This window comes from Opisthocomus hoazin, chromosome 25 (assembly GCF_030867145.1).
Source record: "Opisthocomus hoazin isolate bOpiHoa1 chromosome 25, bOpiHoa1.hap1, whole genome shotgun sequence".
Classification (NCBI taxonomy): Eukaryota; Metazoa; Chordata; class Aves; order Opisthocomiformes; family Opisthocomidae; genus Opisthocomus; species Opisthocomus hoazin.
This window is the reverse complement of record NC_134438.1, coordinates 10829840-10854662: the sequence shown is the minus strand read 5'-3', so window position 1 is coordinate 10854662 and position 24823 is coordinate 10829840. Positions and strand designations below refer to the sequence as shown.

Here is a 24823-nt window from a genome sequence, read left to right as displayed (position 1 = left end):
GCTGCCAACAGCACTCGATAAAGGAGCGGGACCCCAGCCCCGCAGCCCTGTCCCCACGCCCCGGCCCGCGGCGGGGCACAGCCTGTCCCGTCCCGTCCCGTCCCCTGCCCTCCGCCTCCGTCCGCGCTCGGGGGACGAGTCCCGCCGTTCCTCTGCGAGGACAGATGCTCCTTTCTGCAGTGCTGAGGAACCTCTTGCTGGTTATTCTGACTTTTGTTACTTTTTTCCTCCCTTCATTTGCTGTTTCTAACTGATAAGCTGTCCTGCCAGACACGCTCTGCATCAGGACAGCTACAGAAAGCTGATGGTGGTTTTCTCTGTATCTTTTGTCCATCTTCATCTTTTCTCCCCGGGGAAGCAGGCTCCTGCTGTGCATCCCGTCTCCTCATAGCTTGTGGCCCAGGCTCGTCCCGCTCCTTTGATGGAGGAAAGCCATCTCAAGGGTATTTTCGGTCGTTGAGCTGTGCTGGCCCCGGAGAGCAAGCCGCCGAGCACCAGGAGCTCAGCGATGCCCGATGTCGGGAGTGCCCGACAGGCTGGGGCACCGGCAGTCGCAGGCAGCTCCTCCTCGGCGGGGCTTTGCTCCGCTGCTCCTCAAACCACCCCAGCCAGTGCAACGGGTGAGAACAAAAACCTTATCGGAACCCCTGACCCAACACGAAGCCCTTTGCCGGGTGAGCCGGCCGCCGAGCACGCGGGGCCTGCGACAGGACGACCAGCGGCCGCGGCCCCGAGGCCCGGCGACCTGCCCACCCGTGCCGCAGAGCGCTGCCGCCCGTCAGATCCCGGCGTGTGGAAGCACAGACACGGGCAGACTCACCCCTGCAGAGCAGAGACGAAAATCCGCCCGCTGAGCACCGCCCGAACGGCTCCTCTGCGGTGCGGCTAAATGGAAGAGTATGCCATTTAATGCCACGTGTAATTAGAGAGTGTAAGTCACAGCCACAAGATTTTATTGAGCCAGACAATTAGGCAGGCGCAGGAGTAACGAGCGCAGCCGCCGCCGCGCGAGCCGGCCGGGTCGGGGTGGCCAGGGCAGAGCCCGCTGCCGCTCCGCCTCGGGGCCGGCCGGCCAAGGCAGCGCGCCCAACGCCTCCCATCGCTGCCGAGTGAAAAGATCCTTTGCAGAGATTAAAATGAATTTATTATTTCACAGTCCGGTATTTACACGACATCTGGAGCAGGCATTGCGTACCCCATTACAAAAACGTCCCACTAACGAGTCCCGCAGCGCGGCCGGCCCCTCGCCAGCCCCAGCCCCTCCTGAGCCGGCTCGTCCCCCCGCACGGTCACGGAGCGGGGCTGGGGGGCCTGGGGAGGCATTGGCCCCGCTCCCACAGCAGCCCCCGGGTCCCCAGCCCGCTGACGTCCCCTCCTCGAGCGGCCGCGCCAGGGGACCGGTGCATCCGGGAGAAGGCCACGAGCTCAGGGCCAGGAGATGGTACATTTCTCTTTATTTCTAATCAACGCAAGGAAGCCTGGCTTGGTCTGGGTCTCTGGCTGGGCACCTGCACAGCGCCAGGCTGGCCAGACCCAGGGGCTTCCCCCGCACGTTATTCTGAAATTCGATTGCAAACACAAGCAGTAACTTCGTGCCTGGGACTTGCACGGCAGAGAACAGATATTAAACTTGCAGCCTGATTAATGCAGTTACCGAGGAAGGAGAAACCAGCAGCATGCTCCATGGAGACACTTCACCATCCCCGGGGCTGACGGGGAGCCGGACAGCCCCGGCCACGCCGCCGCATCTGCCCGCGCAGCAGCCAGGTCACGGGGTAGGGAGAGCACAACGCTCCGGGGGTCGGAGCAGCCCCCGGCCCTGGGGTGACACGAGGTCAGGCCCGGAGCTCAGCGCCTGCTCCGGGGAACCCGCCGGGCCAGGAGCCCCGAGCCAGGCGGGGAGGGTTTCACACAGCCACTGACTTCCTGACGGCGACCCCGACTCAGCACCCTGGGAGACGGGGAAGGGCGATTCACAGCAACGATTTCAGCTATTTCAGAACAAAGCCCACCCCGAGGGACCGCTGTCTGTCTGTCTGTATTGGCATCAGCTCTCACAGGACTGGAGAATTCTATTTAAGAGGATGGTAAAACGAGCCCGTTTCTTGGTCGGTGAGCGTGTCCACGGGGCAGGAGGGGACCGTGGAGTGGCAGGAGTCTTGCAGCGGTGCGCGGGTCCCATACTTGCAGCCTCGGCGGATGCGTGGCTCCGGTCCCTGGCAGGCACAGGACGGCAGCCCCGCAGCATCCCGTCTCTGCGAAGCGCTGGGAGCCGTGCCGAGGCCGGCCGGCCGTCGCCGCGCTGCACCGGGGCTATCGCGTGACCTGCGGGCAGAGGAGCGCAGTGGGCAGGCGCCCGCTGAGGGCAACGGTCAATCCATCCGCAGCGGGCGAGCTACCCAACAGCCCCGCTGACTGCCCCGGCCACCAGCTGCCAGCCAGCAGCCGCACACGATTTGCCCTTTGCACTCATGGAATGGGGTGGTGGTTCCCAGCGGTAGCCTAGGGGTGGCTTGTGAACCCCGCGCTCCGGCTACAGCTTCCACTGGGGCTCTGTCTGCAACGGGCACCTGCATGGGCAAATCCAGCCCCCTCGGCACAGTCCCTGACAGGCCACCCAACATCCTTGTGAAAACATAGGTCTGCATTTCTGAAACACAGCCTCGCGAGGGGAGGGCAAGGGACCCAAAAGGGGTGCTAGGAGGATGGCCATGGAGGTGGGGGCTGCGGGACGAAGGAGCAGAGCAGAAGCCCTGGGGTCCTGCAGACGGGAACGGTCTCCAGCGAGAGCCCAGGACAGCAAAGGCAGAGCAGAGGCTTAGGGCTAAGTTAGCAGCTGGGGGAAAAATAAACAATACTAAGATGGGAAAAAGACAACGAGCTAAAGGTAGTGCTGCGGTTACTGGTCAGCGATGGGTGCCCAGGGCCAGAGGAATCTTCCTGGACGTCCATAAAAGTACTCGACCATGAAAGTGCTTTCTGTGTGCAAAAATAATAGCAATAATGAAAAAAATCCCAACTAATTTTGTGGCAGGGGATGTGGGGTGAGAAAAACTAAAGCATAAGGATAATTACACTCAACAGTATGAACAATGATTACAAAATTATGCAACTGATTAACCATGGCATATATGTAATTACTAATGAATTTGATAAAATTTTAATTATACCTTGTTCTTTGGGGCATTCAGCAAGCCATGAAAATAATAATCATGTAGTGCTGTGTCACAGCTGATTGCCTCAGACGGGGGAGCGGTGACGGACTCAGGGCTGTGCCACTTGGCTGGGACGAGCAGCCTGCTGCCGCGGAGCCGCGGGGAGGTGCTGGGAGCAGCCAGGACGGCCCAGCAGCGCGGGGCTGGCACGGAAATGTCCCCAGCACTTCTGCTCGCGGGCTGCGCCACGCAACCCCCTCCTCACCGAGCCTACCACAGGAGCTACCAGTCTGCAGAGCCGTGGGGCCACGTGGGGCTCATGCCCCCCGCGCCGGCCCCTCCAGCACTGGTGACAGCAGCACAGCCCAGACCCCCTGCTCTGCTTCGGTGCACCCACAGCAAACGGCACGAGCCCTGGAGAAGCCGAAGCTCTCCCCGACACCCTGTGATCTCTTCGGGGATGTTCCCCCGGGCTTTGCTTGCCCCGGGCTGGGGAAAGCGCAGCCAGGCTTCCCCCCAGCCCCCCGCCAGCGGACATACCTTGGTCGTCTTCACTTTGTTGCCGCTACTGCAGCTCCAGCCCGAGAGGTCGGGCAGCACCTTGCACTCCTCCCCGTCGAGGCAGGGCTCCATCTGGCACCACCACTTCTGCAGCACGACGGCGGCTGGCGGAGAGGCGGGCGTCAGCGCCGGGCTGCCGTGGGGGCCAGACGCCACCCGGCACGGCCCGCGCCCGCAGCCACCCTGCCGAGGGGCCGACTCTGACCCACCCGCCTCCGGAACACCCTGCTTTCTCCCACTGCCCCGGGTAAAAAGCCTAGCGACAGCCCCCTCCCTGCTCCCAGCAAGAGCCGGGAGAACAGCGCTGTTCAGTAACCTGCTTCGGGCTCCGCTGACGGAGGCAAAGGGACTCTCTGCTACCACTCTGCTCTGTCAGGCTCTTGTAATTTATGCCTCCAACGTGAGTCACCAGAGCAGGCTCCCCTACATTTGGGAATGACAACACAAGCTGCTGGGGACGATGACAGCCTTCCCTGACAGCTCATCCTGGCACTTCTTGGTGCCGCACACAACCGCGCTCCCAGGACGCCGGCTGTGAAGCGAACCGGTACCACGCCGGCAGAGACTGCGGCTGCTCCCGCTGGCTCTTCGAGATGCCACTCCATAAAACACACTGGCTGGAACTCTGCTGAGTGCTCCTCAGGGGACGGTGCTGCATGGCTGGGGTCGCATCCCCGCGCCCAGCTGCGGCAGCACCGCGCGCAGAGGTGCAGGGACCAACGCCGCAGCGCCTGGCCCCGGTGCCGCGATGCGGGAGCACCATCACCCACCCAGGGCATGGGTGGGTGCCGCAGCCGCACGCACGGAGCGTCCCCAGAACGCTCCCTCTGCCCCTCGCTCCGCTGCAGGGGCCCCTGGGCACGGCTCCTCTGTCAGTCCCAGGGGTGCAGAGGCCCCCACCGCCTGACCGACGGGGAAGACGCAGCCGGGGGGGTCACGGTCCCCGGCTCGCGGCCGCGAGCTACTCACCATCCACGCAGGAGGGAGCCGCCCGCGTCGTCCCCGCCACCTGCCCCGGGAAGCAGGAGCATTTCACCGTCTGGGAGCGCTCCTCGATCTTGTTCTTGTTGCAGCACCGGTGAGCTGCAATGACTTCGCACGTGCCGGGCTCCACGTGCACTGCGGGAGGAGAAGCAGCCCCCGTCACGTGGGGCAGCGCTGCGGGGCACCGGGAGAGCCCGGCACGGCAGCGCGGTCCCGGCCCGTGGCGACCGCCCCAGGGCTGCTGCTGACGTCCACGGGCTCGGCCCAGCGTCCCCCCAGCCCCCCTGGAAGGAGAAGCACTGGTCCTGCACCCGACCTCCTGCACCTGAGCTCTCACTCCTGCTCCTCGCACCCGTCCATCCTACCCAGCACGTTCAATAGCCTCTTGCCACGGCCAAGCCAAGAGCTTTATTGAAATTAATGAGCACATTAATGGCAGCTGATAATGAGATGCACACTCTGCTACAAGAGGGGACGGTGCGTCACGCTGCCTTTGGCTTCAAACAAAGTACCACCACCTCCGACCCCAGCTAAAACCAGTGCTCCCACCTCGCCACCACGCACTGTCCCCTCGCTGGAGGAGGGAGCAGCGGGATGGCGTTTCCACGCTGCAGTGACACGGAAATGTCACGGTGTTCATCAGAAATCCTGGCTGCTCTGCTGCTCCCCCTCCCAGTACCACTAAAATATTAAGGAAGAAAGAAAACCACTGTGCTGGCTTATCACGCCTGGGATCCGGGTTTGGAAGCTAGTTAGCACTGCAGATCAATGGCTTTCGCTGGGTAACGGCCCACAGAAGCTCAATACAAACCAGCCAGACGGGGCTGGACAGACTTCATTCCCACGACCCGAGAGCGGGTGATCCCTGCAGGTCCTGTTTAAGGAGCCCGGGAGGAGCGAGCAGAGCCGCACGCCGCGACAGCCCCGGCTCACGGGGAACAGGCTGGTGCTGCCGCAGCGCGCGGGAGCCGGGCTGCGGGAGGGTGAGGGGCTGCGTCCCCGCAGCGCGCCGTCCCCACGCCAGACCACACCGTCGGACCGGGCTGCTCTGGGCGCTCGGCCGCTTCCGTACCCCGGGACGCGGGCAGGAGCCCCGCGGGAGGCACCGGCAGGAGGAAAGGCCGGGTAAAGGGGGCAAGGGGGCAAGCAGGAGACACGGGGCTGCGGGGAGCGGCGTGGTGAGCTGCCACTGCCGCCCTCCCCAGCACACGCGGCTCCGGCTGTCCCTGCCCCACCGCTGCGGTCCTGCCCCTGCCATCCCACCCCCAGCCCAGCTCCCCGCTGCCCCGAGGCTGCTGCCGAGGGCCCCGCGGCCCCACTGACCCCCAGCCCCGCAAAGCGAGGGCGCTGGCCGGGGGAGCTCGTGCCGCAGGTTTGTCCCGGTGTCCCCTGCCCAGCCCGGCGGGAGCTGCCACACGACGGGGACCGGGACGGCTGGCCTGCGTCACGGCTGGCGCTGCCGTGGGTCCCCGGGGAGAGGCACCGCGTACCCACGCTCGCCAGCAAACACCTCCTGCCTTCCAGCAGCTTCTGGAAAGCAGCCACTTCACCTTCCCAGATGGAAGCTCAGGGAAACGGGATCTCTCCCCAGGCGCCGGGGGAAACCCCTCTGCCTTGCAGCAGCATCTTCACCTCACTGCGGGGAAACGCCGACGCGAGTGCAACCTCCCGGCTTGTGCCAGCCGGGCACGGCCGCGCCAGCCTCCAGCCACGCCAGCCGCAGCAGCCCCTGCCCCTCTCCGGTTCCACCACGAGCGAGCATCGGCCGGACGAGAGGGCAGGACACGAGGAGCTGCCCCATGACCCGCTCCCAGTGACGCCAGCAGCCCGGGGCCAGGGCACAGACACCCTCGCCGCCGTGCAGAAAGGCCAGGTCCAAACGCGAACGTGGGCAGGGACAACGCCGCTCGCCCCTCGCAGTCTGCTCCGCCGGACAGCCGCGGCCGGGAGCCGCACACCCCTGTGCCCTGCGCCCGCCAGCACACGGGCAGGATGGGCCATGCCATTACCACGGCTCAATTTGGCTTTATTTATTGTTATTTCATGGTCATTTTCTTTTAATGAACCATCACTTTCATTTCTGCCCATAATCATTACACAATTACCTATCCTGGAAGTATTTTGTAATAGCATCGCTGTTCATAAATTTTATCCTCTGTTTTAAATACCATCCTAATTCAGCTTTAAGGATAATTTCCATTCTTTTTGTATGCAGAAATGGTAGACTTTGGCAAAAGTGAGGGGCAAAGCAACTCATTACAGAACAAACGTGACTGTTTTGCCCTGTTTTTATGGTTAATGGGATTTTCCAAATAATGTGAGGAATCAGCAGAGGTCCTTGGCTTTGGCTGACCACGAACCCACGCTGTGGCCAGGGCTACAAGGAGTCACTCACCCACCCCATGCACCCCAACGCAGCCCTTCCCCTGCAGCAGGGGATTTCACACCCTCCAACGTCAGTGCTCACGCATATTTGTGGTTTTGATTCATTTTTATGAAATCTTCCCCGTATGGCTTCGTTAGCAGTTCTCTCCCCAGGAGGAAGGGCCAGACGACCCCCCTGCTCCCTTTCACTTCTGCTCTCCAGCTTCTCACTTTCAGCTAATTTAAAAAGGTTCAGCCGAGGGAGAGCCAGGCAGAACCGAGAAATCGCTCATTACAGCCACGCAGTAAGACTTCGCCAACACACCAAAGCCCTTTTAATTTGCTCAAAAAGGTGCAGCAAGGAGATAAAGAAAAAATCGCCTCTCCTCTGCCTCGCTGCAGCTGGCTGAGCACGGCAGCGGCGCGGTGCCAGACCCGCAGCCTCGGCGCCACGGGCACCCGCCGCGTCCCGGCCAGTCACCCCGAGGAACCCCGGCCGTCCCGGCAGCCTGCGGGTGTGCAGACACAAGGAAGGCACTCCCGCCAGGACAGACGGACACGGCCCATCCCCAGCTTGCCCCCAGCCATCTGAGCATGGCAAGCAGGGAAGGCAAAACCCACGGCAGACGAGCGATGCTCTCAAGCCCACGGCACACGAGTGATGCTCTCAAGCCCACGGCAGACGAGCGATGCTCTCAAGCCCACGGCAGACGAGCGATGCTCTCAAGCCCACGGCAGACGAGCGATGCTCTCGCTGACAAGCGGCCGCTTTGTGCTCCAGCCCTGCTGGCCCCAGCCTGCGGCTGTAATTAGCGGAGCTGTGCCAGGGGTGCAGGGCTGCGCAGTGCAGGGAGTGCGCAGGGCGGCCGCCAGCCTCAGGACAGAGAGGTTCAGAAAGCCTTTGTTTTCCCTCCAAAGCGCGCAGTTTTCCTTTGAGCCGGTCACAGCGCAGGCGGCCGCTGCTAGCGGGGTCAGGCAGCAAACGGCAGAGCCAGGAGCCTCTGCCCTGGGAAGAGCTGCCTGCACGGAGCAGAGGGCGTGGGGACGGACAGCCCACCGCCCGCAGCCCCGCTGGTCCCAGCTCACCGCCTGCCTCCGCACCGGGATTCCAGCCGCGAGCAGCTCCAGGACAAAGCGATGGAGCAGGGAGGTCGGGCAGCCTCCTGGCACCAGCCCTGGCACCAGCCCTGGCCGGGGCACGCGCAGGGACTCTGCTGACGGCAGAGCCGGGGGAGCCGCACACAACCCCGGGATCGGGCCCTCTCTCAGGCCGTGAAAGCATCTGCCTACAGGTCTTGCGAGCATCCGACACCCTGCCCTGGGACGCGGTTACGCTGGAAGCTTGCCCCGGGCACGTGTCCCCAGCGCGGACCCCTCCAGGCGCTGGCCCCCGCGGGAGGCACAGCAGCGGGGCACGGTGTGTCCCCCCCGAAGGCACCGCTGGCGGCAGAGCTGCCGGCTGCGATGGCCCCACAAGCAGCGGGGCGAGAGCCACCCCACCTCGGGCTCGGCATCTCGGCTCCCTCCACCCCAACAGAGCCACGCGCGTCCCTGCCCCTCGGCCGCAGGCAGCACGGGGCACGTCGGGCGCGAGAGCCACCGACCCCGGCAGCCCAGCGAGCGCGGGGGTCTGGGGGGTCGTAGCCAGATGCAGACGACTCCCTCAGCATCAGATGCGGCGACTCCCAGCAGGTCAGCAAGAGACTTTGCCGTTTCCTCGCTGCGAGGAGATGAGCAGCCCCGGGCCGAGGGGTGCCGGCAGGACAGCGGTGCCGAGCGGCCACGCCGGGCTTTTATGCCTGGGAAGAAAGTGCGAGCCGAGAGCCGGAGCCCAAGTGCTGGGAGAGCGATGGGCTCCTCCGAAGCTCCCTGCGGGTGCCTCTCCTTTTGCTGAGCAGCAGGAAACTTCGAACCAGATCGACCGAAAATGCAAATGGGATGGATGGTGTGTTTAACACCGAGCACAGGAAAGCCCCGGAGAGCCTGGGATAAGTTCCAGAGCTGCTGGCACGCTTCTGCCTCCCATTTAACTGGTATTTCCCCACTGGAGCCCTTTTTAAAAAAAATCTTATCTCGTGGAACCATAAAAGCATTGTAAGAGAACAAGGCTTTTGAATCCTGCATACAAAAATAAAATAAAAACGCTGTCCTACTCCGGCTGACCTTTAAGTGAGCGGCAGAACATGGTATTTTATGGCATAACCTGAAATGACACAGTCTGCGTGTCTCAGGGAGGCACGAGCGCTGCTCCACATGTTCAGTGTAAAATACGGCTCTGCTTCTGGTGGGGAGCTGCAAAACGAAGAGGAGTGGAACGCCTGCAACTGCCAGGCAACGCCCAAACCCCCGCGGCAAAGCCCCTTCCCGCTGGGCGCCGCGATGCCGTGAGGGGGTGCAGGGGTCCCGCGGAGGGCTGGGCAGCGCCGCAGAGACCCGCCAGCACCCGGGGCAGGCACGGGGTCCGGTCCCCGGCACGGAGCCGAGCCACCGGCTCGAAGGGCAGCACTGCGCTCCCCGCTTCCCAACAGCTCTACTACTAATATTCACTAAATAATTAAAGCCTTAAAATCACTGCTGCCTTAGATGCATGTATTATTTAAGAGCGTTTTGGAGAGAAGCAGGCTTGTTTTCATTGCTCATTATCACAGCATGTCAGTTGAGATTTTTTTACTGCCTTGTCACCTCCAGACTCCACATCACGCTCTGTCCCCCTTCGCTGCAGATGTGCGCTCACCCACAGACTGCTCGTGCAGATCCCACCACTTCACGGCTGCAAGCAGAGCTCCAAGCGCCTGCGCTGTGTCGAGAACGGCTGGAGGTGTTCTGCCGCCGCGCAGCGAAGGAACCTGCCCGGGCACCTGCGGCTGGAGGAGGCAGCTCCCGACACACGACCTGCTGTGCCACGGCCCCGAGCGATGCTCCCCACCCGCCCAAAGCAGCCCCTGCCTCACCGAGAGAGGGTGGCCCAGGAAAACACTCCACCTCGACGCGAAGGCTGCACGTGACGGAGGAACCAACACTTTCCCAGGAGGGGACCTTGCAGAAGCATCTCACAGCTAAACGCCTGGAGCTGCTGTCTTCCCTCCGAGCAGCGATGCGTTAACCAGTAAATCTCACTTACAAGATAATCAGAAATCGGTGCTCTCCCTTCACTCGGAGAACCTCATTTCCCGAAAGCAAATCCCAGCTGACTAAAATGTCTTCACTTCTGCTCCGGGCTGAGTGATGAATGTGAACGAAGGCAAAGATGGCACTTTGATTATCAGCATTAGCGGGTTTTATCTGAAGACGCTGGGGCCACCTTTGCGGGAGCTGTATCCAGACAAGAAAGCCTTGTTCATGACGTAGGGCTCACCACGTTATATGAGGGATTAAATTGCTGGTGAATCATTCTTCACCCAGGAGTCTTCTATCCCATTTCCAAACGACTTCACCTCTGCACTTGATTCATGCGGCTATTTAAATCCAGCCACACACCCCAGGAAGCACGGCTCTGCTCGGATGCAGCAGCAACCCCCATGTGCTGGGTGAGCACCAGTGGACAGATCCGATTTCCACAGCCCGATGTTCACAGTGCAGTGCTTCCCCGCACGGCGAACAGAGCCGCTGCAGACGGGCGCTCTGGTCAAGAAGCTCAGGAGTTTGGGGGCTCTGAAACCGCGTGGCCACACTGTCACAATTAAAGCTCTTCCTCTGCTACCGCTCACTTCTAAGTGCCACACCTGGTTTTAGCTGTGCATAAACACACTGCTCTAACTGGCTGAAAGCTCTGGGTGTGCGGGTCCCTTCACGCACCCAGCCCACCAGCATCTCCGACTCCGGGGCGCAGGCAGCAGCAGCACAGCCAGCCCCGCTCCCACCTCCAGATCAGCTCCACGCGCAGAAACGGAACTGCGGGCTCCCCGGGACCAAAACGTCATCACAACTGAGAACGCAACCTTGTGAAAGTGCGTTTCAGACATAACCTTTACCAAAAAACTGTCCCAAACAAAGCAAAATTGGGGGGCAGACAACAGGAAAATAAAGCCCATGAACTCTGCAAACAAACTCGGAATTCCTGGTTTGAGCCCACGGAAATCCAGCCCAGGAGAGGAGGCAGCTGCCAGCGCGGCCACGCAAAACTCTGACAGTGCCAGGAAAGCAGGACACCCTCCCCAGCACCTCAGCCCCACGTAACGCCCGCCCGGGCATCCCACAGAGACCCCGAGGTCCCAGCAGTGCTGGGGGGCCCAGGGCGATTGCACAAGCGCGTGACGCACGTCGCGAGGATGTCGCTTCCCCTACCTGAGTGGGTTCTGTGATGGGCGGAGGCCAGCGTCAGTCTTCCCCACAGCGTGGTAAGGCAGAGAGTGAGCACCAAAACCCATCTGCTCAGGCTCTGTATGTCTCTCTCACTCATTCTGCCAAAAACAAGAAGAGAGGTGCGGAGGGAGAGGGGCTGCGCAGGGTTGGGCGGTGCAGCCCCCTCACCCCGGCGCTGCTGCTTGCAGCGGCGCAGCCCCCCAGCACGCACGGCCGCGGGGACTGGGGGCCCGGCTGCACGGCCACGGCCCTGGGCGGCAGGGCACGCACCCGGGATTCACCCGCCGCCCCGCACGGGCTCGGACATCTTCCGCAGCACGGGCCACCGCAGCAGGACAGAGAGAAATCACGGCAGCAGCGGCACAGACGGGCGATAGTTACCTCTCACCGGGGCTTCACCCTAACACCCGCGCGTCTGCCAGCCGCGGGTGGGCCGGGGCTCTGCCGGGGGCAGACATCAGCGCATCTGCAAGGAGAAGGAGAACGACGGGTGGCGGTACCTGCTGTGGGTACCTGGGGCGTGCGAACCGCCGGGCCCTCCGGAGCGGCTGGGGACACCCCGGGGCTCGGCTGGGGACACCCCGGGGCTCGGCTGGCCCCACGTCAGCACACGCTCCACTGCGCACCCCAAAACCCCTCTGGGAACTCAGCCCACAGCCCTGCTCCCCCCCCTCAACACCAGCACGGCTCCGTCTGCCTCGGAGCAGTCGCTCCTGATTTTCACTGCTGAGAGCGCAAACTCAGGCCCGTTGCGGTGCGATATCAACGCAGATCACAAACACTAAACACAGACCCAGGGTGTGCGGGAGGAGCCAGAGTACTCAGAGCACTGAGTCACCCCAGGCATCGCCTTGTCCGTGTGCTGCCATCGCCCTCGTGTCACCGAGGCCCCCTGCAGCGATACCCAGGGGTTGGCTCTCACGGGCTGGGCACTTGGCAGCCCACTCGCCGACAGACAGACAGACGGACAGACCGATGGCACCGGCAGTCCCCGGGCCCAGCCGCCCTCCCGCTCGGCGCGGCACGGGGAGCCGAGGGACGGGGCAGCCGGTGCCCGGGTGGACACGCACAGCGTGCGGCAGCGCCGGGACCCGCACCCCGCTGTCCCCGAGCAGTGCCCCGTGCTGGGGCTGCTTCTCCTCCCAGCACAGCTGCAAAGTTCATAAAACCACAGACACAAAGCCGCGTCCGCTGCCCCTGACCACCCCCGGTCCCCAGCAGCCTCTCCCGGCACCTCCGTGGGCACCAGGGCCAGGTACCGCCGGCACCGCACCCCCTCCCGCGCCGCGCAGGACGTGCTGGGAAGGAGCCGAGTTCTACACCACCTGGAGCCCTGCAGGAAGAATTTAAATCCCCAAAGGCTCGGTGTTTCACCGTCGACTGCTTGAAAGACGCTCCCCGTACCACTGACCAGCCGCAGCCCCGCCGGTGCAAACGGCTCTGGGGCTGCGCGGGCAGCGGCACCAGCGGCACCAGCAGCATCTCTGCTGGGCGTCTGCCAGGAGAAGCCACAGCCTCCCCGCCTCGCTTACCGCCTGCCGAGGTCTAACCGGGTCCAGGGCAAATAACCACGTTCCCCACAAAACTTCCGTGCCGGACCGTAATTCACTAACGAGAGGCCAGGAAGGCAGGCGGCAGTGCCGCCGAGGCCGGGGAGCGCGGCCGGCACCCGGCGCTGGGGGCCTGGGCTGCCCTGCCCCGTGCAAGGCTCCTGCCCGCGGTCCCCTCCCTCGGGAGCACCCACCGGGGCCGACGCAGGCGGCGAGGGCAGCGCGCGATGCCGGCCGGGCACCTGACACCTGGGCTGCTGGGAGAGGAAATCTTTGCTTTTCAACCCCCTTCTAAATTTCTGTCTGCTCTGGACCAGGCTGAGACAGTGAAACCGAACCATAGAACGAAGTGCCAGGACAGAAAACGCTGACATTTTTAAGCAAAACAAAGTGATTGTAGGTGGTAAAAGGGCATTTCTTGTTTTGCAGCATTTCAGAATGAATTGTTCTGTTTTAAACTGGCATTTCAAAATGAAAAATGTTTCATTCTAAGATGCCGATTTAAAATTATATTTTCCATTTTGATTCTCCAAGCTGGAAAAAAAACCCAAGAGAAAATGTCACCAAAAATGTTGACATTTGCGCAGAAAAAAAGAAAGATATCTTGACAAAAACATGTATTTTATGCTAGCAAAGAATTTAGAGGTAAGAAAATACTCCTAATGAATGCTGCGGGACAGTCGGCTCGGCCCGGAGCAGACCGAAGCGCGGCGGGGCGGACACGGACACGCAGGCGTCCTGCTCCCCTCCCCGGCTCCGTCCCTGCCCGCCGGGCGCCAAGGGACCGATCCTGCTCCGGCACAGCCCTCCCGCCGGCTCACCCTGCGCCGGGGGTCCGGAGGAGCTGCGCAGACCAGCACCGCTGCCCCGGGCCGAGGCAGCCCCGAGCCCCCCGGGGCCGCTGCACCCCCAGAACGAACCCGAGATCGCTTAACGCGCGACAAAACCGTCGCTCCTTGCGGCGGGCACCAGCTGACGCGACAGGACCGCGCCGACTCCCTCGTGTGAAGCCGCGTGTCGGCAGCGTCCGGCGGGGCTGGTGGCAGGGTCTGCTCCGCGAGCGGCTTCCCCGGAGGGGGGTTCTCACACAACAGCCGCCGCTGTCGGAGTCCCGTCAGAGGTGTCGCAGCCCGTCACGCTAACACCGCTGCCAGCTTAAAACACGCACCGCTCCGCAGCGGCACAGCACGCGGCGCTCAGAGCTGCTCAGCCCTTGGTGTGAAGCCAGGGGCAGCGCGTGGGCCAGCTCGCGGCACCGCGGCCGGCCGGGAGCGGGGCACCATGCCCTCCCGCGCCACATGCGTGTACACCCCCTCCCCCCCCGCTGGGACATGTGCCACGGCACACCTCTGCCCTACCCTGCCCAGGGCCACAGCTGGCAGCCCAGATGTGAGGACCGCAGGCACGAGGCTGTCGCCAGCCCCCGCATTTCTCGCCGCAACGAGCCCCGACACCACGGCACAGCCCGCGCAGCTTCCCGCAGAGCGGCCAGCTCTCCCGGCTGCTGTCCCGCTCCCCCTCCGCCTGGAACCGCAGCCGCGCTCCCAGGCACGAGCACCGAGCCCGCAGCAGAACCCCTCCCGAGGAGCCAGCCATGCCCAGCCCCAGCCCACGGGACCCTCGGGGTCCCCAGGAGATGACCCCAGGCCTCTCCACTGGCCACCTCCGCCCCCCATCGCGGTGCCGACCACGTTCAGCTCAGGAAGGCTGAGCTGTCTGCTGGCGCCAAGGGAGCAGAAATAAATCGCAGAGTTATCAATAACGCAGCCCGCAGTCTCCACGCCGCGCTCCAAAGGGAAGCCACCGCGCCGAGATCCCGGAGGGGCCCGGGGGAGCAGGGGGCCGAGGGACACCATCCCGGCAGCGGCCATCGGAGCCACGCTCGTCCCCGGCGCAGGCACTCAGGGCTCCCACGCACGCACAGACTCCCATCAGCAAACACAGCGCAGAAATTGCTGTTTTGACAGTTATCAACCTCCATCGTCACGAGACTCCAGCTACAAATGTTTGGTCTGACTTGAAATTTTTCAGCCCGGAATGTCATTTTGAAATGAAGAGTGGCGTTCTGACACGTCAAAGCACTTAATTTAGATTGAAAATATCCGTATTCTCTCCTACATTCTGTTTGGAATTTTGTGGAATTCTTCATTAACATTTTTTTTTAGCTTCTTTCCACCTTTTGGGTCTGAGCTGGGACCTGTCGCAACTGCGAAGTGCCCAAACCTCCCTGAAGGGAAACCTCCGTCGCAGCCAGCGTGGCAGAGGTGACGGTTCCTCTGCACGGGCCCGTGTCCCTCCCCGTGGGCACGAGCCACCACCCGCGCCGGAGCTTCCCAAGGCTGCCCAGCACGCAGGCACGCCGGGAGCAGCACCCGCTGCCCTCCCAGGCCCCGGCCGTGGGAGCTGGAGACCTTTTCCTCCTCCTTCATTAACGCCACGCGTAGAGCCGCATCCCTGCAGCCAGGGCTGCTCCGTCACCGCTCGGCTGGAACCCGGCCCGGCGCCCCACGGTGCTAATGAGGGACTCTCTGTCACGCCAAATTATGCTCCGAGCCCTGCCAGTCTGCAGCGTTGTTTGCAAAAGTCCTTGTGAGCTGGATAATGGCAGTGAGCAGAATTCCACCCAAAAAAGAAGCGGAGCGAGGTGGGGGAGGCTGGCACAGGGCTGGTTTTCTGTGCTGAGGGACACGAGCCCTCCCCGCCGCAGCTCCAACACCGTCACCCTTCGTGCACATCTGGCCCCACAGTTCTGCCAGTTTTCCAAAAGCTATTTTCATTCCTCTGCTGTTTCAGCACTTCTTGGATCTTCGGCACCTTCGTCTGGTGCAGGAGGAGGCACAGAGCACGATCCCGGGGTCCGCAGTGCTGGGCAGCCCCGTGCCCCAGCCCCGCAGCAGGGAGAAAACCTGTCCAGAGCCCAGCAGGCACCGAGACCTTCCCGTGACGCCGGGGACGTTACGCTGCCCAGCGGAGGGGGCGATTTGATCTTAACAGCTCCCTGAAGCAGACAGTCAGCCCACCTTAGCTGGACCGGGGCACAGACCCAGTCCCGTGGCCACCCCACGCAGCCACACCGCTACCTGGCAAACCCGGTGACAGCAGGGGCCAAGCCGACCCCTCCTCAGACAAGAGCGAGGGCCGGACCCCCGCCGCCCCCCTGCTCCGTGCCCGCGGGCGCTGCCAGGCGTCCTCCCCTCGCCCCGCAGCACGGCTCCACGGGCTGTGCCACCGGCGACGGCAGCAGCACCGCGAGGCTGCTGAGGCTCCCGGGAAGCTGACGCCGCCTTGGAAGATCCCGAGAAGCAAGGAGACACCCCGCAGCCCCCCGGGAAGGCACGGCACGGGCTCCGGTGTGGCTCTGCCTCCAGCAGCCGAAGAGAGGGCAAAAGCAGCAGGGCAGCCTTGGCAGAGGGCATCTCCCTTCTCTCCCAAGGCTGGAAAACCAGCTGAGCGCTGGGTCCTCCACCCTGGATGGGCGAGGAGACGCTCAGATGTGCCCAGGTCTGGGCCCAGGACCTCCGAGACAGCCTGCTGCTGCCCACCCTGGGAACAAGCTGCGAGCGCTGGACGCGCGGGGGTCCCTGGGGAGGCTGCTCAGCAGGATGCTGCTGTCCGAGCGCCGACTGACAACAGCAGCATCGTCCACACCCACAGCGTGGGGTTCGTCAGCGCAGGCCAGCAGCGCGGCTAATCCCCGCGCCCGCCGCAGCGCTGAGGATGCTCAGTTACCGGCTGGGAAGTCAGAGCTACTGCTGCGGTAGCTGGGGCAGTGCCCGGGAGGCTGGCGTGCCCACGCAGAGCCGCACCGACAGCAGCTCCACGCAGCAGCTCCTGCACCCTCCGTGCTGCCCCAGACGCTGCACTGCTCCTCCCCAGAGGGAAGCCCCGCCACGGAGGAGCCCGGCCCCAGCCCCAGAGCTCCAGGCTGAGCCAGGTCCTTTCACACGCTGCATTTTAGCTCTTACTCTGGGTACACTTACAGCGGTGCTGGCGAGGGCAGCATAAGGCACGTGCCCTCCAACCTGGCAAAGAGGTGGCAGGGGAGCGCACAGAAACATGGAGGACTCCTACCCCAAGTGCGCTCTCTCCTCCTCTCCTCTACGCTGATTTATTTCGAGCTCCTTGCTCATTCCTCCAGCATCTGCAGTGTTTCCTCCCCAGCCAAGGTGAGCAGGAGAGTTTTTAACTCTCATTCTGCCCAAGCACGGGCCTGTTCCTTCTCCATCACTCGGCGAGTCCCACGGCCGCTGGCATTTTGAAGGTCAGCTCTGCCGGCAGCTCGAACCTTGGACTCCCCCAGTGCCAGGGAACCTCTCTCGGGCAGAGCGTGGCCGCTCAGTAGGGGTGTGGAAACCCAAGGCCAACAGCAGCTCAGCCACTCTTGTTGGCAGAGGAAAGCAGAGGACTTGAGAGCTCAAACTGTTTTCCCAGGAGACAGAACATTCCACCTGCGCTCTCTGTGGGGCCGTGGGTGCCCCGGCACAGCCGAGCTCTCCCAGGGCAGGGCCACCTGCGCGCTGGGCAGCCCCCAGGCCTCACGCTGCACCAAAAGGGGTGGCAAACCAGCAGGAGGGGGGACTCCCACTCCCTGCCCAGCACCACGGCACTGACCCGCTCCTGCCCAGCTCCAGAACGGGACTGGTACAACTCACGCTCTCCTCTGGACCACCCAGCCTCCCCTCACAGGCGAGGGGGACACCCGCCCCCCGCCCCTCCAGCCACCCCACGAGGCAGCGGGACGCCAGCACCCCAGCATCAACCAGAAGCAAGCCCACCTCAGCCGAGGGAGGCACAGCAGAGCGGGGCAAAGTAGAGGAAAACCAAAGCCCCGATCCTGTCCCGTCCCGTCCCGTCCCATCCGAAGCTCCGGCTGCGGGGGCAGCTGGCCCCAAGGGCAGGCAACGCTGGGTCTCGGTTTCCCGGTCCGGGGCGCAGAAGCGTGTTTGGCTGCCGCAGCCCCCGAGCTCTCCCGCAGCGCTTCGCCTCCGACGCGGGAGCGGCTCGGCAGGGCTGGCAGCCCGGTTGGGCGGGGGGTAACCCGCACCCGCGGCCGAGCTCCCCCCGCAGCGGGGCCCTGCCGGAGCCAGCAGCCGCACCCCGGTCCCGCTCGGGGCGAGGACCCCCCCCGGGAGCACTGCCCCCGGGCACGGGGCCCGAGGCGATCGCTCCTTTCGCGGTCACCGGGAACCGAGCGCTCGGCAGCAGCCGGCGCGGAGAAGCTTCCCGCCCACACCCGCCCGAGCCCCCCACCCGCCCCGGGCCGCCTAGCAGCGGGGGGGGCTCGGGGAGCCTCGCACCGCCCCGGGGCCGACCCGGGACCGGCCCACGCTGCACCCGAGCGGCGGCCGGGCCGGGCGCGCACCCCCCGCAGAGCCCCGCACCGGTGCCCGAGGGCACGCCGAGCCCGGCCGGTAACGGCCCCGGCCCCGCTCAGCCCGCAGCGGGACGGGCGCGGCGGCCCCTCGCACCGCCGCGGGGACCGGCACCGGCACCGGGCAGGGGCGCGGGGCCCCGACGGCGCTGCCGCCGCGCCGCGCTCAGCCCCGGGCTCCCGTCCCCCCGCGCCCGCCCCAAACTTTCCGCCCGGGCCGCCCGTACCTGCCGCTGCCGTCGGCGCGGGCCGGGGCCGCCGCTGCCCACGGCCGCCCCCCCGCCGGGTCCGCGCGGGCCGCTGCGCCCGGGGCCCGCGGGCATCGCCGGGCGGCGGCGGCGCCGGCAGCGCTCGCGCGGGGCGGGGCGGGGCGGCGGGCGCGAGGCCCCGGGGAGGCGCGAAGGGGCGCAGCGCCCCCTGCCGCCCGCGGGCCGGCACCGGCGATCCCGGGCCGGCAGCCGGCCCCGCCCCGCCGGTGCCTCGGTAACGCGGCGGGCAGGGAGGGCTGCCCGGGCAGGCGTCACCCGAAAACCCGTTTCCCCCCAAAACCGTGCGACGGCTCCGGCGGGCACCGAGCGGTGCCGTGCGGGGCGGGCGGGCAGCCGGCCCCGGTCCCGCGGCCCCCTCCTCGCCGAAGCGGGGCCCTGCCTGCGGAGCCAGCGCCCCAGACCCGGTAGCTCCCCCGGAGCCAGGAACGGCCGCAGTGCTGGTGCCGGCCCGGGGGCAGCTCCGCGGGGACTCCCGGGCCCGGCGGCAGCTGGGACCGCCGCGTCCCCGGGGCAGCTCCCGGCCCGGCGAACCCCCCCGGGGCACCCCCGGGCGCGGATCTGCGCGAGCGGCTGTCGCGACCGGCAGCGACAGGCTGTAAAGCGCCGGGCCGGGCAGTAAAACTGATGTGGGCTGGTGCGGGCAGCGAGCGGGCACGGCCAGCATCAGCCCCGGGCACGGTGCCCCCGGCGCAGCCCCCCGAGGTGACCGCCAGCTCCCGGGGGACCCCAGACCCCGGCCTCTTGTCTGGGGAAAAGGCACCCCAGGACAGGCGGAGGGAGCCAGAGGAAAGCGCTTCCGCTCTTCGGCAGCCCTCAAGGCTTCTTTGCTGTTTTGTCTCAGGGAACCGAGCTCTTTTCCCCCCTTTTTAAAGTCAAAATTGCTTCATTTTGAGTGCCAATTAATGAGACCTGGTTGCTCAAAAGAAAAGGTAAAAGCTGTGCAAGATCAGCCCAAAGCCCAGTGAGAAGGTATTAAGGAAATACAAGCATCTCATTCTTCAGATCAGAGGCTTTTAATAATAATGGCAAAAATCAATATGAAACTAAATTAAATCTGCTGTTTATATTCATCAGGTAATTTGATAGAGAGCCTGCCAATTCAGGTCTCCATTGCTATGATAAGTAAATACAAACATATTACTTTTCAGATCACAAAGTTTTAATGGAAATGATGGAGAGCAAACGCAATCAAAGCCACCTTCCGCACCAACCAAATTGCCGTTAAACGAGGGCAGGCTGCTCAGCAAGGAAGCCTGCGAAACTCCAGCTCTGCTGGTGCGATGGCACAGAAACACAAACTTACTGCTTTCCAGATCACAGCATTTCAGCGCAGGGGAAGAATTAAGACTACTAAAAACTGATTTAATTTAAATTCCGCTGGAAGTGAACACTGTCATTTCTCCTCCCCGTGACTTCTTGCTCGCCAGCCCTCGGCACTGCGCTCTGCCCTGGCTGTGACCCCTCGAGGAACCATCCTTTACTGGGGGAAAAGAGGAGGGTTGGCATCTGTAACGAGACAAGGCCAGCGAGGAAAGGAACTGCACCAGAAACACATCTTAGCATTGAACACTCCTGCTGCCACGTCCCCTTCGGCTGGCGACGCACCCGGAACCACTCCGCACTCTCTGACCCTCCCGATGAGCCCCAGCATTTTGTCAGGAAGAAAACTCAGAGTTTAGGACCCAGGCTCAGGTTCGATGGCCGTGCCAAGGCAAATGGGCACCCCAGAAGAGTTTAAATCCTCAGTGCAACCAACTTATCTGCACCTGACAATAGGCAGAGGCATACAAATTATTTTATTAAAGCTGGAAAAAGCAGAGCTCCTGACATTTTATTCCTGGGAAGATTTGTCACACCCCGTTGTGGGTGGGTCACTGAATTGAGATTGAAGCTTATTTATCCGCGTCCGCTGACAAGGCACCGGTGCCTCGGGCTGTCTCAGCACCCAGCTCTGAGGGCTTTGTTCCCTTCTCAGCAGGCTTTGCCACAGCAGGGAGTCCCCGTGCGGGTTCCCCACCCGCCAACACTGCGGTGGCTGCGTGGAGCTGCCGAGCCAGGGTGGGGGCTCACAAGGGATCCTGGGCACCCACCACGCAGGTAGGGACAAGTCCTGCGCCAGGTCCTGGCATCCTCCAGGATGTGGGGCTGAGCTTCCAAACCGACCAGTAACAACCCCAAAGGCTCCATAGGTTCCAGCTCAGCTTACGGCCACGCATTCGTTACTGTCCTTCTGTGTCTCTGCTGTCGGGGGATGTTCCGTGAGAGCAGGAGCTCAGGAAGCCCTGGGGAGCAGAACTGAGCACCACTGAGCACCAAGGTCCCTGGGGCGATGTGCAAGGGAGAAGGCCGTTTTGGTGGCAGAGGGGGAAAAGCCAAGGGACCCAGGGAGGCTGGGCTGCTGACAGCCCCCCCCCCAAGGGACCCAGGGGGAGGCTGGTCTGCTGACCCCCCCCCCCAAAGGGACCCAGGGAGGCTGGGCTGCTGACCCCCCCCCCAGCAGGGCGAGGCCAGGGCAGAAGCCTGCAGCGAGTCTGCACCAGGTCACCTGCACCAGCCTGCAAAGAGGTCGCGTACCCTGAGCTGCAGCGCTCCAGAGGCACTCGAGCAGGGACAGACAAGGAATAAAAATGTGTGGTTGCAATCGAATTATCCCTTAAAAGAAATAACAATAAATTCTGAACTTCCCAATTACAAGGGACAGGCAAACCTTGGAAACCATTAAGAGCTGCTGCTTCTGTTGATGAATTATCCAGAGTGCACAGAGCTATTTTCTGAGCTTCGCTGTATTACACTAATTATAAATTAATATATTGCTCATTACGCAGTAAAGCTGTGCAGTCAACTAATGCACTGCTGCAAAGAGCCTATTTTAAAACATCCTCTGGTACTTTTATGATCTAGATGTTTAATTTACTTTTGTTCTGGCTTAAATGCCACCAACATGTCATTCTTTCACAAAGAAATATCCCTGGCTTCATCCGCCCTCCTTTGGGGCTCAGCAACCCAGCAGAATAATGAAATTTAGAAAGGCTTTTTTAATGCTAAGCAGTTGCATGAGAAATTAAGCAAAATAGCATAATTTAAGCCTAATTCCTGTGTCACTAGTTTTTAAATCAGTGTTTATCATGGCAGCAGGCTGGCAGGGGATTATCGGTCCCAATGCCAGTGCCCCCCCCCCCAAAGCACAGCCGCTTCTTCCTCCTGTACGCACGGCTCCTGCCCTGGTGAGCTCAGCTCCCCTTGCCCGGCACAGGGACAGGTAGAACCAGCAAAAAGGCTGGTCTGCTCAAAGATGTGTTTTTTTTAAGGAATTAATATCTTGACTCTCTTGAAATAAAGATTTTCATTAAAAGGGCTTTGGAAAATTGTTCCTCCAGCCCCCTCCCCCTTAGAAATCAAGAGGAATCCTGTTCATTACTGTTTTCCCATAGCTTTGTCCAGAAGCAGCAAAGATGTCGAAACCTTACGTCCCCTCTGCTCTGCGTAGGCAAACCCTCAGGGATGAGGGAGGGAGGGGAGGACCCCAGAGTTCACCCCCTCCCTGGAGCTGTGGGGCAGGGAAGCAACGAGCTGAAGAGGGAAGGGGGGACCAGTGTCCAGGTCCAGCAGAAACCCTCAAGTGACACCGAGCTACACAGACGCCTTGGGTTAGACCAGCCTGAGCAATCCCACCAGCTCTGCGGCTGCGGGACAAAGTCCCCCCAGCTTTGCACCCGCTGGAGGGGGGCTGCTGCGATTTCATTTTGCTGAAAAGAGCTCAGGGCAGCTTGGGGGTGAAGAAGCATCTCCAGGGCCGAGTCTGGAAGCAGAAAGCTGGTGGCTTTGCTAGGAATCACGCAGGACAGTCTGCCAAGTAAAGCACTGGAGGCTCACATGAAGCCGTTCCCATGGAGCGCGAGGGCCTGGCCCCGTGCTCAGGCAGGGAGGGATGCTCTGGGTGAGACGGGGAGGCAGGGAGAGCAGGGGCACCCCAGGGGAGAAGGGCAAAGGGCAGAGCTGCTGGCATCCGAAGGGGCCACTTACTGGCATTTGCCTCCCTGAGCTCCCAGCCTGACTCGGTCTGCGCCTGCGTCCCCAGGCACACGCACATCCCTGTGCCAGGCAGCGCTGCGAAGGGGAACGCCAGAGCAAGGCAAGGCAGGTGGGAGGAATGGGAGGAAACGGAGCCCTCTTTCTTGGAAAACAGTGATTAGCAGTGCATTGTCTCAGGGAGCATTCTTGCAGCATGTTTTTATGTCAGACCATTCTTTCTGTGCAGTGCTTGGCGTAACAGAAACAAATAAAACAGGATCAGCCTTACACAGAAGTCATTCTGGAAACTGCCATTTCCTTCTTTCCAAGGAAAGCATCCTGGTGACTCAGCAGCACGGGGCAGATTGGCAGCCCTGCAGAGCAGAGAAACGTTCCCCGGAGAATCCAGTGATTTTCAACCATAACACCACGAAGGATATTGCACTCCTAATATTCGAGACCCACCCCCACCCAACCAGTAGCAGGACAGAGGTACCATAAGGGGGAAAACATCTGCAGCAAAGAGAGGAGCCAGGGCTGCTGGAGAGGGACAGGAGGGGTGCTGGTCCCCAGGCTGGTGCAGCTGCTCCTGGTGAGCCCCTGCCCACTGCCCCCCACCCACCACCGCTCCCCACCACACTGAGGCGGCCCTGGGGCTCTGCCCCAGCCCCCAGAAGGCACCGGAGGGCCGTGAGGAAAGCGATGGGGAGGCAGCACCAGGAGCATGTGAAGCTGTGTAACCTGTGCGTGTGCCAGGGCTGCAAACCCAGCCACACCACAGGGCTTCCCTGGGCCCAGCGCAGCTTTTGGAGAGCTGCACTGAGCTGAAAGAGCCAGGGAATTCTGAAATTATTTGCACTTGGCTATTTCCAAGGCTGTTGGACTCTCCATCCTTGCTACTCCTTACCAGAGACAGGCAGGGGGATGGTTGTGGGGCTCTACTTTTGGTGCAGCCCATCACAACTCGCTTCCCAGCAGCTTTTTCACCCAGCACAGCTCCAGCAGCCCCAGCCATGAGATCAAGGGGCAATAGGGGGGCAGCTGCAGCCCACCCCAAGGCACAGGAGCACACAGCTCCCGCTGGGGAAGGGGGCACAGGCCCTGCAAGCAGGCAGAGGGCCAAAAGCTCACAGCAGGGGATGTTCTTACCTGGGCAGCTTGGTACTGGCAGCAGAGCAGCTCCTACAGGAGTTCAGAGATTACTACAGCTAACGATAGAAAGCTGTAATAAAATCTGACACATTAATGTGAAATACAATGGAAAAACAGACTTGTATCAGCTAACAAACCAGCCTGCATCTTATCTAGACTTCCACTTCAAAGAGGCACAGGTCAGAGCTGCTCCCAGCCTCACAGCACCCACAAGGGGGGAGCAGGGCCGTATTTATCAGGGAACACTTTAATTGGCACCGAGCGACAGCTGGGACACCCAGGTGAGCAGCGGGTGCGGAGCAGGGGAGGAAACGGGGCAGCAGCTTCAAATAGGGGGGTGCGGGCAGGCAGCAGGGAGAGAAGGGGAGGGGAGTTTGGGTGTGTGGGGACATTATGTGAGGCAGACTGCTGACTGGTTTGGAGCTAGAGGTGGGAATACAGAGGGCACTGAAGAGCTTTTATGGGGTGCTCTTAATGGCTTGGTGCAGTGAGCAGAGCTCTGGCTGGAGAAGGCAGCAGGGGAAGCGAGGGGGGCTGTGGGGCGGGCAGTGAGAGCCCTGCAGTGCGGCAGCAGAAAGGATTCCTGCGGGAGCTGCGGGTCTCGGGGTATCGCCTCGGGCTTATCCTGCCCTGAGGGAAGCTGCGGGTTTTGTGTTGTCACAGGGGTGGCCGGAGTTGTGTGGGACGAGGGACCCCGGCTGAGCTGCCTGCTCTGCCCTGGTCTGCGGGGCTGCCAAACCCGCACCCAGCGGGAGGGGGGCTCGGCCCCCGCCGCCTGCCCCGTGCCCTCCGCGGGCTGCCCGTTATTAATAGCCCGCCGTGGCTGCCGTGGGTTTGGTTTCACGGGCGGGGGAAAAGCCCCGGCCGGGGGCGTTGCACCGGGAGAGGGGGGATCTCCCTGGGGGGGTCCCGCGGGAAGCCCCCGGCTCCCCCGCGGCAAAGCGCGGGGAGGGGAGCGGGCAGGGCGGGCCCGTCTCTCCCGGGGACCCCCGGGCCCTGCCTCGAAGCCTTCCCCGGGGCCGGGCGGGCCGCGCCGAGCTCCGGTGACCGCCCACGGGCGCTGCCCCGGCTTCCGAGCGGCTGGGCCGGGGGGGGAAGGGGCGG

The 24823-nt window shown here is 62.9% G+C and overlaps 1 protein-coding gene across 1 annotated transcript; it reads right to left on the bottom strand.

The window, feature by feature from the left end:
- Positions 1-1090: 1090 nt before the first annotated feature.
- TAFA3 (TAFA chemokine like family member 3) lies at positions 1091-18573 on the bottom strand. Its single transcript, XM_075442945.1, has 6 exons — positions 18515-18573; positions 11748-11832; positions 11349-11464; positions 4686-4835; positions 3696-3820; positions 1091-2325 (listed from the first exon to the last, which is right to left on the bottom strand). Exons 3-6 carry the CDS (start codon positions 11461-11463, stop codon positions 2314-2316), a joined length of 402 nt encoding a protein of 133 aa, XP_075299060.1. The 5' UTR covers position 11464; positions 11748-11832; positions 18515-18573; the 3' UTR covers positions 1091-2313.
- Positions 18574-24823: the final 6250 nt, after the last annotated feature.